Here is a 16630-nt window from a genome sequence, read left to right as displayed (position 1 = left end):
GAACTGAAGGGACTCTCAGAGAAATACGTGTTGATCTGGAAGACCAACCGTCATGGATTCATCAGGTACGCTTCCGCTATTGTTTTATGCTTTCTTAAATATTCAACATGATTCGGTTATGGAATTAGGTGATGGTTTTCACTCGTGATATTCAGATCTAACATTGTGAAAAGTAAACATTTCACAACAGTTATTTTGAAGTGTTGTAAAATATGAGTGCTTTTACAACGATTATTATGTTCTGTTGTAAAAAAAATAGACAGTATGGACCGTTGTAAAAGCATTTACAACGCTTAGTTAACCGTTGTAAAATACTAGATTACACAACGGTTAGCTAAGCGTTGTAGAATCCCCAGGATTCTACAATGGTTAATTAAGTGTTGTAAAAACCTTTCTATAACACTGGATTACACAACGGTACATAAGTGTTGTAGAATCATTTCACAACAGCTTTTAAGTGTTGTAAAATCAACAATCAATTTGTAGTAGTGAATTTGAAAACAACAATGATAAAAATGGTGTCATCGTTTACTAATACATTTTGGGATGGATCCTTTGACGATCGCAAATCCACTTATGATTGTACGTTTGTATGGGAAATTCTTATGACTTGGCACGATAAAAATATAGTTTGATCTTTCTGGAAGATCCCCAGCGGAAGAAAATAAAGTTATGGCTCATGTCATTTGCAAGCTTATTTGGACCAACCATGCAATTTTATTGTGATAACAAGTAACTATCAGCATAAGTCAAAATCTTTTTCACCGAGATGAGATTAATAACGCTGAAGTAGATGTTACATCATCCAGGTAAAGTTGGACGAAAAGATTATCAACACAATCTATGTGTATACTTCTCATCGATTAGTTGATCTATTAACAAAAAGATTGGCCGATCGAGAAAGTCCTTGAGTATCTCGTCATCAAACTTGTACTCATCAACATTTATAGGCAAATTGAAGGGGAATGTATGGACAAATCATTTATACCAATATTTTATGAGATTTGTTAATAACTAGCCCTTAAAAGGTGTAGATTAAAATAATAACCAAAGTATATACTTATTTAAGTAAATGGTCAAAATTAATTAGTCTTCCAAAACTGCCATTATCCCCAAAATTCTCCAATTCCAGGTTAGGGGCCTCACTTCTGCAAAGACTGCTCGATTGCTTCCATCGAAGCCATCATCGTCGAGACCAAGTGCAGCGTCCCCGTTTGCACCTCGCTGGCCGCGTCCGGAAGACGAAGAAAGAAGCCAAGCACAATCAGTTAGTTGTGAAACCCATCGATGAATCTGAGCCCAAGCAACGATCTAATCTTCTTCTCAACGTAATCATTCACCCACTGCGGTGCCTCCGAAACCTTAGGCATTCATGCCAGTTCCGGAGATTCACACCGCCATTCCAATGACGGTCAAGCCCCATCGCCGCCGGTGACCTCCAAAGTCCACATAAGAAAAGACAGATGATGGTTACTATGATTAAATGTCTAGTTATGTGTACTTATTGTGATAGTTAATCTGATTAACTATGAAGGTTAATTAGATTAACTGTCGTGATCCTCCTCCGAAAACGATCTCGAACAGTGGTTGCGCCGATCCGATCTCTCGAACCTCGATGCGAGGTCTTCGAAGAAATTATCATCGTACTTGATTTTGTAGCGCCGGTCCTCGCAACGATCCCAATCTTCTTCGTCAGAGCAATCTGGAAAAAAAGCCTCTAGAGTATCACAGAGGAAGCCCCCCGTCGGTACCAGAGACTCACGTCGCAAATTCGATGACGCCGGAGGAAGGCAAGCTCGATGGCGGACGATTGTTGTCGATGAGCTTTTAATTTGGGTATTTTGTTTCGGATTTTGAAATGATGAAAATGGGTTTGAGGTATAATATGTATATTAAAATTTCAGGCTGAAGTTGATTATTTTTATAAATAATTTAATAATTGGGCTATAATTTTAAAAGAGGGAGACTGTTTGGACTAGTTAGTTAGCCAGCCCATATTTTATTAGGTTTAGTAAGTATTTTTTATTTTTTTTATTGATTAATTTTAAAAATTCAAGAATATTCTAATTACTCTTATATATATATATATATATATATATATATATATATCATATTAATTCTAGAATATTTTCATTATTTTAGTCATCTCCATTCGTGAGATTTTACCTATGAATACTAAAACTGTAAAAATTAGCTGGTTGGATCATTAGTTTTAAAATTTTAAACATTTAAATTTAGCAAAATAAACGTAAAAAGTATAAACAGCTATGTACATCTAATTTTAAAATAACGTGAAAATTTTAATTAATTATGTACATCTAATTTAGCATAAAATGAACCATACTAAAGTAAAATCACTGGTTCTATAAACAATGTATTATATAATTTAAAATTGTAGTTTTACAAATCAATAATTAAAATTCACGAATTTCAAGCTTCCGCATAACTAGTCTCTAAACTTTTATGTCTGTGGTATTTTGGTCTCTAATTTCTTTTTTTGGAGCAATTTTACCGGTTTCGAGATTTAACACATGAATAACTTAAAACAAATTACAAACTAAGATATCTTATTAGATCAAATAAGCTAATTTAATAATATTTTGCTCTTAAGACACTAAATAAATTATTTTATTTTATAACAATATTTTATTTGCATACAAAACATTGACTATTTGGGTAATAAATTATTTGTAGATCACTATATAGCTATAATTAATGTGCTTAAGTTTGAGTTTTCATTTTTTATTACTAGCTTGAAAGCGTGCATCCACAAAGATAGAAAGAAAAAAGCAAAAGAGAGCCGAAATCATGGAGAGTCGTATTTGCTAATTAAATATTAATGCAGGTATTTGCGTATTTTGGAAAGTGTCACGTGAGGTCTTATGTTTAAGAGAACGAGTTGTGAGTAAGAAATTAAATAAGCCTTAGATAATTAATATCTATTTCATGAATTATTATATTTTGGAAACATATTTAGATTTGAGTATAATGAGTTCAAGAAAAAAATTTGAAAATTAATAAATTAGTGAGATTTTTCATAATTAAAAATTAAGTATGATGTTTCTATTATTTTTTTTAATAAAATATATATAAATATGTAAAAAAATTTAATGTTTGGGTTAATCAGAATATCTAATAGATAAATATCAAACAAAAGAAGGTTTTATTGAGAAAATAATACAAAAGAATGTTTCTAAAAGTCTTAAAAAAAAAAATCAAAGAAATGAAATATTAGAGGGAAAATAACACATTTATACCCTGTGTTTTAGTGAAATGTCGAGTTTAACCCTCGGTTTTCAAAAATGTCGAGTTCATACCCTCTGTTTAACTAAAATGACGAAATTATACCCTGAAATGAATAACAGCGTCATAAATCTCCTTTTCATTGATATTAACTCTTATATAAGAAAAACCAAATCAAATCTAAATCAGTACCCTAACTTCCAAATTCTCAATTTTGAAATAAAAATAGCCTTAAATTGAAATTAAATAATAAAACTCATACCTCTTAAGAAATGACTTCATTCCGTGTTTGAATTGTAACTCTAAATCCTGGATTCTCTGTTCGAATATGCGATTTTGATGACTATCAACTATCGATGTTTACCCATTTGCCTCTTTATGTGTTCTTCACGATTAAGAGATTGTTGTTTATTTTTTAGTTTTTAAATAAATTACATATATGACGCGAATGAAAAAAGATAATTAGTGTTTATATATAAATATTATAGTCAACGTCAATGAAAAGTCAATAAAAAGAATATTCGTGACACTGTTGTGTATTTCAGATTATAATTTTGTCATTTTAGTTAAACAGATGGTATAATTTCGTCATTTTAGTAAAACAGAGGGTATGAACTCGACATTTTTGAAAACCGAGGGTTAAACTCGACATTTCACTAAAACACAGGGTATAAATGTGTTATTTTCCCAATATTAGATTTTCAACGACCGAAAAGCCCTTCAACCGTGTCACAAGCGGAAGGGTCAACACCGTTAGATAATCAATCATGCTATATTCGGCCCACTCCTCCCTCCTATTTATTTACACATTTTTTAATTAGTTATTCCTATTGTTAAATATTGTTATTTATACTCATATATTTTTAAAATGAACAGCTCTTTTATAATATAAATTTCGACAACTAGAAAAAAAAATCCAATGTAGAAGAGAAAAAAAAACTGATAAGAGTCTGATAGGTGTTTTATTTGAACTTTGTAGTACTACTAAAAAAAATATTTACACGTTGACAAAATTCGACAATAAGGAATGTTTATATTTTAGAAAGGAAAAAAAAAATTATAGGTACGAGCCTTCTGTAACCGAGTATATAAGAGCAAAAGGAAATATAAGTCGAAAATTCAAGATTTTTGAAGATACTTTTCCATATTAGTTTCCTTCCATTTTAACTCTCAGTCTCACCAACCGTCTCTCACATGGAGAAAAATAATGTAAATAATTAAAATTGAACAATTAAGAAATTAATCATTAAAGAAAAACAGAAATATATGGTTTTCCTCTTTCTCTCTCTAGTCTTCTCATCCATCAATTTGTCTTTCTCCCTTCCCTCTATTCGCAGGTATTTCCGTCTTCAAGCTCTCTGGTTCATCGATTTCTCTTGTTCTTCGTTATTGTTTCTTCTATGGCGTATTTTTTGTTCGTACGAGTAAAATGCTTTGTTCGTGCTTTTCCTCGGGAAACTTGAACTTGCAGTCTTTCGTTTGTTCTAAAATTAGGTTTTTTGTTTTGTTTTTGGTGCAGAGGAAGCTGAGAGAATGTGGTGGTTCTAGGGTTTCCTCGTCGCAGATTGTTATTATTTTAACGTGAACGACAGGTTTCTCTTAACCCTATTTCGTTCTGTTTGCTGGTTTTGCTTTCGGCTTTGGCTTTTTGGTCCGGCGACTTTCGGGGGAAGGAAAATCACGCGGAGTTGAGGCTTTTTTTGTGGTGTTTGGAGTCGCATTGGTTTGAATTTGCGTGGTGGTGTTGACTCTGATCTTTTACTCTGTTTTTTCTGCTAAATGGGTTTTGGTTGGTAGTGATAGACTATTCTGGCCTAATGGGGATTGGTTTGTGTGAGAATTCGGTCGTGGTCGAAGAGCCTCCTCGCATACCAATTTCCAATCAGCATTTATGCCCGGAGTTCGCTCTGCAATCTGTTCATTCAGCAAGCGATAGCCGTCCAATCTGTGGTGAGAATGAAGTTGGAGTTACGTTGACTTCCGAGAGTTTGTCGACAAATGATTCCGGGCTAATTGGAGAATCTGTGGAGGAGAATCACGTAGACACTGGTGAGTGTGATATCGAAAGTGGTGGGGAGAGCTTGAAGAACGGAAGGTCAGAAGGCGAGGATGGTCGATTAGAAGCTGTACGTGTTGCTGATTCAGCCTGTGGGGTGTGTTTAAAAGAGAGTGACAATGTTGATGATGCAATGGAGGAAAATGCTCATGGGTTGTCACAGGAAATTGGGATGCTTGGAAAGGATAGAATGCTAAACGGGGATTGCGAGTCATCCCAGGAAGTTACACCTACGGTCGGGTTGGCTGGCAAGAGTTGCTTGAAAGAGAACGATAGCGTTGATGACGTGTGTTTGAAAGATAATCTCGACGACGTTTGTATGGAGGAAAGTAGTATGATGGGAAAGGATGATGATGGGAAACTAAATGGGTATTGTGATTTATCCAAGGACGTTACGCCTATGGTTGATTTGGATGGCGATGGTTGCTCGAATGAGACTCGCAATGATATCAATGATTGTGGCGTGGAAAGGTCTTTGGAAGGCCTGCACGATAGCAGACTGTTCAGCGAGGAAGAAGCGGAATTTTTTGTCGAGGAGTCCAAGGTTCATTCGGAAGTTGAGCCTGTCGAGAAACTGGCAAATGGGGATACCAATCATCTAATAGAAGAGTGTGATATACCCCTGGAAGATTTGCCTATGGTCAGTGTGGTTAGTGGTGATTGTTTGGAAGCGAGTAACACTGCTGATATTGACGCTTGTGCAGCGGAAATCGCTGGGGATTGCGTGCAGGAAAGAAAGGCACCGGTCCCAGACGAAGATGTGAATCTACTCGCAAACTCCAGCATAGCTACAGAAGTTACATCCGTGAACAGTTTGGAAGTTGCGGAATGCTTGGATGATAGAAACGGCAATACTGATATTTTTTCAGGTGACAAGCCTGTGGAGTTCTTGCTGCAAAGCCCCACCCACAACGAGGGTGATGATGGATATCCAAGTGGAGACCACATTTTACCTCCAGAAGTGGTACATGTGGCTGTTCTAGCTAGTGGCGGTTCTTTGGAGGAGATTCATAATGACACTGAAGGCTACAGTATGGAAATAGCTGGGGAGTGCTTGCAAGATAGCAAATTGCAGGGTGAAGATGTTGCTCGAATGCTAATGGGAGATTATGACTTACCTTTGGAGGCTATAGCTATGGATGCTGTTGCTGATGAAGGTTGCTCGAATGAGTTACAGACTGGCATTGATACTTGTGACATCAAAGGAGGCAATAAATGCTCGCAGGACAGAAGGCTGGATGACAAGGAAGGGCGTGGGAACCTGATTGGGGACTGTGAGTCACTCCTTACCATCATTCCCACAGCCAGTGTGGCTGGTGGGGATTCAAATGAGAGTTATGCCAGCAGCAGCTCAAAGGGCGAGGGTGGCTTGGAAAATATAAAAGAAGATCATGACTCACCGCCGAAATCCGTACCTGTGTACTGTATTCTTCAGGACGGGCAAAAGGATGACAAAAGCTTTGGTTGTTTTCCTGCCAATGATATCAAGGAGGAAATGGAAAATAATTACGATGGTGTACCAGATTTCTACAATGATTTATGCATCCAGGAACCTTCTTTACAAGATTGCGAAAGTTTGAAGTTGGTACCTTTGGATGGCATGCTGTGCAATAAAGATGATGTTGTAGCAGGTTTTGACAGTGCTATTGGCCATGGAACCTTTGCTACTTCAGTCGCATTAGAAGCCGACACGTTCACGGAGATATCACTTCTTCCGCAACCTTGTGAAATGAAGTTAGAGGCATCTCACTTGAGTGGAGAAGTGAACAATTGTGTCCAGAATACAGAGGAGAAGAATGTCTCTGGTTCCAAAAATGAGATGATTATGGAGGCTGCTGGGGTAGAACGAAGAATTGATACAGATTCCATGGAAGAGGAGAATAATGTCATAAGTGATGTAAAGGTTGAAGTTGAAGACCCTTGTAATGAGGGATCTGTTCTTCAGTCTTGTCACCCCTTGGGTGGTTCTGATCATGGCTCTCCTAAAAATTTGAATTTGCTTCATGGCAATAGTTTTCTGGATTCTATCAAAGCCAGGAGTGGACCGGCAGATAATCAAGGAAACGATGATTATGGAATGAACTGCCTATCTGAAGCAAAATGTGGTGAAATTGTGCCACCATCCTCTCAAAGGAATGGCCGGAGAAGTGAATCGAATCGCAAGAATCAAACAAGAAAGGCCACAAGAAACTCCAGGAAAACAGTCAAAGCCTTGAGTCCACGCGGAGGCATTGAAGTTGTTTTTGAACCTAGAAAGAAGAGAAGTGTGTTCCGACCTCCTCGTTCATCTGCTTGGGGATTGTTAGATATCGTTACGCAACTATTTGTGCATGAGAATGGGCTTGATGATGTCATTCCAGCTTCAAATAAACGTTCATGCAAACCAAAAGTGGACAAAAAGAATGAGAAGAAGAATAAGAACGGGGCTACAGCCAGATCGCGAGATTCCAAGAAGAAATGTCCTACTTCAACTACCACGCTACGTCTGAAGGTTAAAATTGGAAAAGGCGCTGATCAAAGTATGGAAAACGCTACAGCTCCCGAGCTTGTTTATACATCCACGATACAAACTGCAATTAGCGGAGCAAATGGGGCTGAATTGTGCACAAGATCTGCGCAAGTAGCTGATCGTGAGGAATCCTTACGGTCCGATTTTGGAAGCAGAAATCAAGGTGGTGTAGCATCTTTTCTGGGTGCTTCTGTTCAGGATTCTCAGCCTATTAATGAGTCTGAGATCAATCTGGTCAATGAGAAGTCAGTTGAAAATTCAAAAGATGATTATTTTGGAGTATCCTCTGACGTGATTAAAGCATCGGGGCTGACTGAGAGTATGTGCCAAGATCCAGGAACTTCGCCTGATTCAGAAGTTATTAACATGGTTCCAGATGCGCTTACTGATTCAAGACACCATGATGGCTTACATCGTACGCTTACCTCTCCCGAGGATTTTCTTCCATCTAGAGAGCTCACCAGCAATAAGAAAGGGAAGAAGAAAGACAAGTCGCCTCAAGCAGTAAGAAAACACGAAGATACATCGTTGAAGCATCACAGGCGGCAACAAACTTGTAATAATGGAACATGCACCGGTGAAGATCTCAACGCGACAGCCTGTGCAGAGCCATCAATTAACTCAATAAATGATGACGATCCATCTCTTGGGCCAAAGGAGACAGTTGATGCATTGTCAAAACCAGAAAACTTGAAGAAGTCTTGTTCTGCTGCTAAAACTAAAGGTCAGAAACTTCCCAGAGGCAAATCACAGCACTCGGATTCAGGAATTAAAAATGTCAAGGCTCGCAGTAAGGGCGAAAGCCCTCAGCGGTCCGCTGGCAAGGAGAAAATCAACAAGTCTATTGAGGATCAGGTTACCAGCACGGTGGAATGTCAGCCAGAAGCCGGTAACAATTACTTGAATTTTGTGGATATTTTTGCAGTACTCTATTATTTAGTTTGATTATTTTCTTAAAAAAAATCTTTATTGAACATTATGGTGGACTCTTGAACATTACATCATTCTGTAACTTGAATCTCATCTTGGTATAGCTGTCTTGTTAATATCACATCATTATTTCATCCTGGTTACTTTTCCTCTTTTAGATGCCTTTGTTACTGAAATATGAAAGATAACTTCTGATTTTATACTACTGAAATTGCAGAAAATCACTTGGCAGATGATATGGGAAAAATCAACACTTCTGACGGCATACAATCTAAATTTGACCTGTTACCTGGTGCTCTTAATGAGCAGTATCATCCTATATCTCAGGCTTGGGTGAGCTGTGATTCTTGTCGTAAGTGGCGGCGCATTCCTGCAGGACTGGCTGATTTGATTAACGAATCTCAATGCACATGGTACGCTTCATATTGCCTTCATTATTTCACCAACTCGTGTTCGGCATACACTGAGAATAAGGCCAGGGATGCAAAATGTACTTTATATAGTTTTTGTTTCAGTTTGCTGTTAGATTTTATTAGCGTTCAGGGTCTGATTTTCATTTTTTGAAGTATTTTTTTTTTCTTCATTATATGCATAATGTTCTATCGTTGCCACACAGAGGAGTGTTCATAGCATGTAAATATAAATTTGAAGTAAAATAAATATATGGAAAAATACTGCCCTTGGGATATTGTTAACTCCTGTCTTGGGTTTTGAAGGACCTGTAAGGAAAACACGGATAAAGCCTTTGCTGATTGCTCAATACCTCAAGAGAAATCGAATGCAGAGATCAATGCGGAGTTAGAAATATCAGATGCCTCGGGTGAAGAAGATGCTTTTGGAAATCGCTTAAGTAATAAAGGATTGGAATTAATGCAACCAAGAGGTATTCTTTTGTTTCCGTTAACCAAAGGAGATGTCCCGTATACAAAATGAGCAGTGTATTAATGTTTCTTCTCGTACTGGCATGATGATCTCATCATTGACCCTTATGAATCAATGCTGCAGAGAGGCCAGATACTGTTACGTGTGCTAGTATCAGGACTAATCAATTTCTTCACCGTAACCGCAAAACAAACAACATCGATGAGGTATGTTCTTGACTTGATGTTAAGCTTACAAGTTGCAACCATATATGTAATACATTTTGTTTTAGCCAACAAGAAATATAAATTGGCTTCATTCAAGAACCTGGTGTAGTAATTTGGTTCCACGCTACAGTCTCCATGGCTCGTTCTCATGTATGGTTACCTTGCTTTTTTTTTTTAAAGAACTTTGCTGAGTTTCGAATAACTAAAGTTTATCTCTACTGCCTCTGGAGCCGATTTGTAGACCGGAATTAGCTACTTTCTTACCTTACTGCTCTTCAGATAAACATATGCCTATCTAGCTATTTTCTTAACACACGTGTTGATCTAGTGGGAGAGGAATTCTTTTAATGAACGAAATTTGTCATTGTAAAAAAAAAAACCTTGATTCTACGCTACTGGAGGGCCAGTGACCGGTTACCTATCATGTCATCAAACTGTCATGCGTTCATTATGTGTTGAAGATTTATGGATGCATCACAGTTTGGTGTTCAAGTTATTTTTTAGAATTTCGGTACGAAGAAATTTTTATGCTGCTAGGTAGTGGCACAGCTTTGTCGTTGAGGTGACATTGGGAGCCTACCATGAATTATAAATTCTTAACTTTGAAAGTCTTACTCATTCATCCAATCTAAGCTTCCTGCAATTTTTATTACATACTCTGTTGTTTGTGGGGCCACTGCTAAAATTTTGATCTAATTGGTTCAAACTTGATTAGATAATGGTCTGCCATTGCAAGCCACATCCAGATGGCCGGCTGGGTTGCGGTGATGATTGCCTGAATAGAATGCTAAACATTGAATGTGCTCCAGGAGCCTGTCCATGTGGAGAACTTTGTACCAATCAGCAGGTGTTTGGTTGGTTTTTTGTGTTTGGTATTGTATTCTGCTTATATTTTTTATTAACCTGTATGTTTGCTTGCAGTTCCAGAAACGCAAGTATGCCAAGCTTGAGAAGTTTCAGTGTGGGAAAAAAGGTTTCGGGCTCAAGTTGATGGAGGATACACCGAAAGGAAAATTTCTCATTGAATATGTTGGAGAGGTAACTACGATTTTTTTTTCCCTTTTACCTTGTGCTCTAGTAAAAGGTAAACTTAGTGTCAGAATCTATAGAGAGTTCAGAGTTCATTAATTAACAGAAGCGCTAATAGCTTAGGTTTTTTTTCTTTCTTTCTCTGTTATGTCTATCTTGCGTGCATTTTTCTGAGATAGTAGGAAGTAGTCTCGGAAACAGAAATCCGAGCAAAACTGTAGTTTGTTTTTAGAGCAGTTTTATAATTGTATCTTACTGTTGTTTCGATGTTCTCTTACATATTGATTACATTTACTTATTTTTATTCAACCAAACATTAATTGTTTATCACCCAAAGAAAATATTGGTAAATACCTTTTTGTGCTGTTTTTTTCCTGTTGAATCAGTATAAATCTTTACAGTTGGATGTTCTTTTAGAGTGCTTGAACTGCTCTGGTTGATGTGTATGGAAGCTATATACAAGTTACCCAAATTTCTGATCTAGGGCTTTGTCCTCGTATTGGTTGGATTTGGTTATAGATGGCATGTGCACGCACTCTTATGCACGTACACAGTTTGAAAGGTTATTATTTTATTTTTCATAATAATGACTCGTTTGATTAGGTGCTTGATATGCAAGCATACGAGGCACGACAAAAAGAGTATGCGAGGAAGGGTCATAAACATTTCTATTTCATGACCCTGAATGGGAGTGAGGTTAGTAGCTGTGCTCTATCTTTGTTTCTGTCTTTCTTAACTGAAAATTCAAAAAGGGTTATGCTTATATTTTCTGTTCATTTCTACTTTTTGTTCAGGTGATAGATGCATGTGTTAAAGGAAATAAGGGGCGCTTCATTAACCACAGCTGTGATCCAAATTGTCGTACAGAAAAGGTGAATCGGTTGTCCGTGTGTCAATTGTGGGCTTAAATAAATTTCTGAATGTGTACTTTTTTTTTTTTTGTAAAGAGAGATTGGGTACAGTGTTCTTGATCTAAGTATTAAGTATTAACTATTGATGTAAGTTTAGTGAATGGTTGGTGATTTTGGATTTATCAGTCTAGTCTCAGGAAAACCCTATTTTCGGGGTTATGCATAAGCTAGCTGCTTGGAGATGAATAATGAATCTGAGACGTTTATGGTTTCACTTACACTTTCAGCTTAACCTGAGTGGTGATGATAAGATTGTTTAGAAAATCTGGAAGTGGTTCTCAAATGTAGATTACCTTATGTCAAGTGTTGTTGAACAAAATTGTTTACCCCAATCTTGAGATTGTTCTTGTGCTTCATTCATAGCTTGTATCTTACTTTTAATTATCCAAAGCTTCCATTTTTTCTATTTAATCTATTTAAGTTTCTTAAAAAAAGAGTGTTGAATGATAATCCACAAAACGTTCCATTTAGTTCCGTGATTTATGCATTCTTATGTGTTCTACTTTCAATTTTTTGTATCAGTGGATGGTGAATGGAGAAATTTGCATAGGACTCTTTGCGATGAGAGATATGAAGAAGGTAAAAGCATCACCTTGTGTCATTACTTCCCTGCTTGGGTCATCTTCTACCCCCCACTTTTGTTTTGTTCGTTTTCCATTTTTTTAAATTTAGATATAAAATGTTATATTAGTTGGGTGTGATGCCAACATTTCTAACCATGCTCTCCTCCTTTTTTCCCGCGGGAATGGCAAACCACTTAATTTAGTCCAACCTTTGTTTCTGCGTGTTTGTTTGTGTCAGGGTGAAGAGGTGACATTTGACTACAACTACGTTAGGGTATTTGGGGCTGCTGCCAAGAAATGTCATTGCATGGCACAGCAATGTCGGGGTTATATAGGTGGAGATCCACTTAGTGGGGATGTCATTATTCAAAGTGATTCAGAGGATGAGTATCCAAAGCCCATGAGGCGTACCAGGTGTAATCGACCTGGAGAAAAGGATAATTTAGTCCGCAGAGCCGACTCCTTAAGTACTACTGTTAAGCAAACTGTTGAGAGTGTAGTACAAATTGGAGTTGAAAGGAATGAAGTGCCACTTGCTGTTGGGCAGTCAGAGCCTAAAGAGGAGGACATCCATCATTCTGGTTCCCCTATATGTGATGTGCTAGACTCAGAGGAGAAAGTATCGCCTTTCGCCGTATGTTCAGAACTTTCCGAACAATCAGAAGATGTTGCGAGCGAGCTTGTACCTACTGTTGTGCCAGGAAGTTCCGCGAGAGAAGAGACTCCGGTGAAAGAGCTTAGCAAATCCTCCTCCGATGGGGTTTCTGCTGATACGAAGTCCAATGCTGACAATTTTGATGACAGGAAGCTTTCTTCTAAAGCTCGTTCCAAGGTGAAAACTTCCAGGTCACCTGGTTCTGTTAAAACCCCAAAAGTTGAGAACAATCCCCCAGATGCTAGCAAGGTTCAGTTGACCAGCAACAAATCTCAAGCGCTGCCTCTCAAACCAAAAAAATTAATGGAAGGTTCTTTGCTCAACCGCTTTGAAGCAGGTTAGCCATTTACATGACGCTTCATTGTAAGGATATAAAATAGATTAACAACTGATTTTGATGCCTTAAAATGCTGCTGCAGTTGAGGAGAAGCTTAATGAGTTGCTGGATACCGATGGGGGGTTAAGCAGACGGAAAGTAAGTTGCATGAAGTTGGGATTAAGTTTTTATTTATGCACCATGTGCACTATAATCTATTGAATGTGTGCTCGTTCTCTATTGGTAAAAAAAGATCATAGCTTTCTTCTATGCTATTGGCTGTGCTCGTTCATTTTTTTTGTCTGTTTTGAAGTCCTAATTCCTGTCGACGCCTTTTTATTCTTTCTTCCTTCATTATTCGGTATCGTATGCGAAATGCATATGAAACTTGATGCTAAAAATTCCTATTGATTCTAGCAGGATTCTGCTAAAGGGTACTTAAAGCTGCTGCTTCTTACCTCGGCATCAGGTGACAGTGAAGCAATTCAGAGGTAAAGTCCTTTATGTTATTTTAATCTTCTATAAATATTAGTCAAATATTCGCTGGGAAAAGCTCTCACTGTTTGAATGAGGTGATAGCCAGCGGCTTTCCATTAATGATTTTATTTGTCTGTCAGAAACCGAGACCTTTCAATGATTCTCGATGCCCTGCTCAAAACACGATCACGGGCGGTACTGACGGACATAATCAATAAAAATGGTAATTATTGATTTTCTTAAGTATCAATTTGGGGAGAGGATTTAAATAAATAAATCATTTTTCTCTCTCCTTGTGGGTGTATTGATATCGCTCTCTCTGATTTTAGGCTTGAGAATGCTACACAAAATAATGAAACAGTACAGAGGAGACTTCAAAAAGATACCAATTCTCCGAAAGCTACTCAAGGTACATATAGTATTTTCGACCCTTTGGCCATAATTCCTGGAATGCCCAGTGTTTCAATCTCATCCATCCCTTTTTAGTCTACATATAAAGAAGTGTGAAGTTAAACTACTAAGTGACTCGATGGCTGTTTAGGTGATGAGTTTCCCAAAAGAGAGAATATGATGTTTTGGTGATAGTTCTCAAACACTCTATGTTAAAAGATAAACAAATGGATAGACGTTGTTGATAATGAAAATCAGCGAGTTTATTATGACTCTAGTTTATCACCTCTGAACCATAAGATCTTATCACCTTTGCAGGTCTTGGAGTATCTTGCGAACAGGGAAATTCTTACTGCAGAGCATATAAGGGAAGATCCTCCTCGTCCTGGGATGGAGAGGTTAGGAAAATTGTTTGAATTCTACAATTTGTTTCAAATCGACTTTATAATCTTTTTTATTATGGAGTCCTTTATGAAATCAAAATTTAGTGGAATATGGCGTCTCCTTTCTGATTTTGCTTATGTATGTATATATCATTAGTGGGTTAAATTTTGCAATTTCCGTCTTTAAAGGCATCATTGTTTGGAATAAAATGTTAACCATTGTTTTTTGTATCTGCAGTTTTAGGGAGTCGATTCTTTCGCTGACGGAGCATGATGATAGACAGGTATTTGTTCCTTATTCAATTCCCTTTTTCTTGTTTTAAATTAAGATTACTACATATCTTCCATTCCATTTTGTACACTGGATTAATTGCCTAGGAGGTTTGCTTTACCATAGGATGCTATGATTGTTCCAAACTTGCTAATATTATGCTTTGAATGGAATTTAATAATTTAAAGTCTGCACATACAGGTTCATCAGATAGCTCGAAACTTCCGAGACAAGTGGATTCCGAAACATCTTAGAAGGCACTGTTTCTCGGACTGGGACGACAAGAAGTCAGAATATTCCAGGAGTTCAAAGAGCAGCAGGTATTCTCCGACACGGAATAACGGGTCGGATTATTTTGGGAGGCATTCTTCAGAAGCAACCAGGTCCGACCATTTTGGGAGGTCTTCAGAAGCTACCAGGTCCGATCATTATTCTCGGAGGCCATCCGAAGCAACCGGGTCTGATCATCGTTATCCCGGGACTCGTTCCGAAGCGGCCGACCGTGTTAAGCGATCAACTTCCCTTACACCTTCAGTTAATCCGGGAACCGAGGATGGTGTTTCTTCATCCTGTGCCAGTGTTCCGAGAATTCGAAAGCGTAAGAGCCGTTGGGACCAACAGGCAGAGACAACCACTGATCCGGGTTCTCTTCAGACCAAGGAACAGAAGGTCGAGCATAAACAGATCGAACGTCCATTGCTGGAAAAAAACCACGCTGGATCTGGTAGTCAGCTCGAAAACGCCGATACAGCTCAGTTAACACAAGAGGACGATCTCGAAGATTTCCCTCCCGGATTCTCATCTCCCATAAAACCTTGCCCCGCAAAGTGTCCTTCAGACATCGCCACGGGTCATCCACAGGAGAAATTCATCTCTCGACTACCCGTTTCGTACGGAATTCCGCTCTCTATCGTCCAGCGTTTCGGCGTTCCTCTCGGAGAAGCCGAAGGCACGGAGGAAAGCTGGAGCGTCGCTCCGGGCGTGCCTTTCCTTCCTTTCCCGCCACTACCCACAATCCCCCGGGACAAGGCTCGTAACCGCTCACCCACCGGAGAGGCGAGCGATTCGTCTGTCGGTCAACTCCCGGGTGAAGCTAGCGGGTCGATGATGGACTGCGATCATCATCCGAGCACGACCGGAGACCAACCGGCCGTGCTAGTCGACGAAGGAGAGGGCGGTTCAAATCCGTGCAAGCGTGGCAGAGAATCGTCGCAGGACTTGGGGACAAGGTATTTCAAGCAGCAGAAGTGGAATCACTCAAAGTTACGGCCTCCATGGCATTGGAGTAAGAACGGCTCGGTATTTGTGGGCGGCGATTCCGGTGGCGAGTCGAACGGAGATGTAACAAATGGTGTCAGTAGTGCAAGTACTTCAACTTATCAGCAACAAGATCACAACCACACTCAAATTGATACATAGGAAGAAGAAAAAGAAGGAAACAAAAAAGGCTAGATTTTTCTTACTTTCCTTTGATGTACTGTTAATTTCTTTTTGTCCTTTGCCTTTTTTTTAATTTGTTCTTTTTTTTCCCCTGGCTCTTATAGAATGGAAATTAAATTCAATATTTTTTTTGGGAATTGGAGTTTAATCCTAACGTTTTAACTATAAAGCGAGTGGGTTTCTCTGGTCAGGTGATGTTACCATTTAATTGGCTGACATAAAGCTATTTATTTATGTGTATCATTGTCGGGAACTGAAACAATTTATGGAGATGACTTTTAGATCAATGAATAAGATAATTGACCAAGTGGTTATTTTTATTTTATATTATTTTTTCGCATGAAGATTGAATCTTCTTTTTTATTATTA

General features: G+C 38.2%; 1 protein-coding gene across 2 annotated transcripts; it reads left to right on the top strand.

Moving 5' to 3' along the window:
* Window positions 1–4490: 4490 nt before the first annotated feature.
* EFS (histone-lysine N-methyltransferase) lies at window positions 4491–16586 on the top strand. 2 transcript variants are annotated; one of them, XM_089620753.1, is made up of 18 exons: window positions 4491–4580; window positions 4763–8697; window positions 8956–9151; window positions 9455–9621; window positions 9744–9826; window positions 10542–10673; window positions 10748–10864; window positions 11459–11551; window positions 11650–11727; window positions 12289–12345; window positions 12568–13321; window positions 13404–13459; window positions 13721–13791; window positions 13918–14000; window positions 14107–14186; window positions 14486–14565; window positions 14789–14834; window positions 15023–16586. In XM_089620753.1, exons 2-18 carry the CDS (start codon window positions 5061–5063, stop codon window positions 16238–16240), a joined length of 6948 nt encoding a protein of 2315 aa, XP_089476879.1. In that variant the 5' UTR covers window positions 4491–4580; window positions 4763–5060; the 3' UTR covers window positions 16241–16586. The 2 variants fall into 2 exon arrangements, with proteins under 2 accessions (XP_089476879.1, XP_089476878.1); XM_089620752.1 differs by having other exon boundaries at window positions 13718–13791.
* Window positions 16587–16630: the final 44 nt, after the last annotated feature.

Source organism: Urtica dioica, chromosome 7 (assembly GCF_054948205.1).
Source record: "Urtica dioica subsp. dioica isolate 48M chromosome 7, U.dioica_male_clone48M_v1_H2, whole genome shotgun sequence".
In the NCBI taxonomy this organism is placed as follows: domain Eukaryota; kingdom Viridiplantae; phylum Streptophyta; class Magnoliopsida; order Rosales; family Urticaceae; genus Urtica; species Urtica dioica.
Note: the sequence above shows the minus strand (reverse complement) of the source record. Positions and strands in the feature narration are given on the sequence as shown.

Excerpts from the sequence above, each read along its gene's own strand:
- EFS (XM_089620752.1), top strand. The coding sequence starts at position 5,061 with ATGGGGATTGGTTTGTGTGAGAATTCGGTCGTGGTCGAAGAGCCTCCT. Across the intron at positions 9,152-9,454 it reads AACGAATCTCAATGCACATG|GACCTGTAAGGAAAACACGG; the intron begins GTACGCTTCATA and ends TGGGTTTTGAAG. Across the intron at positions 14,835-15,022 it reads CGGAGCATGATGATAGACAG|GTTCATCAGATAGCTCGAAA; the intron begins GTATTTGTTCCT and ends CTGCACATACAG.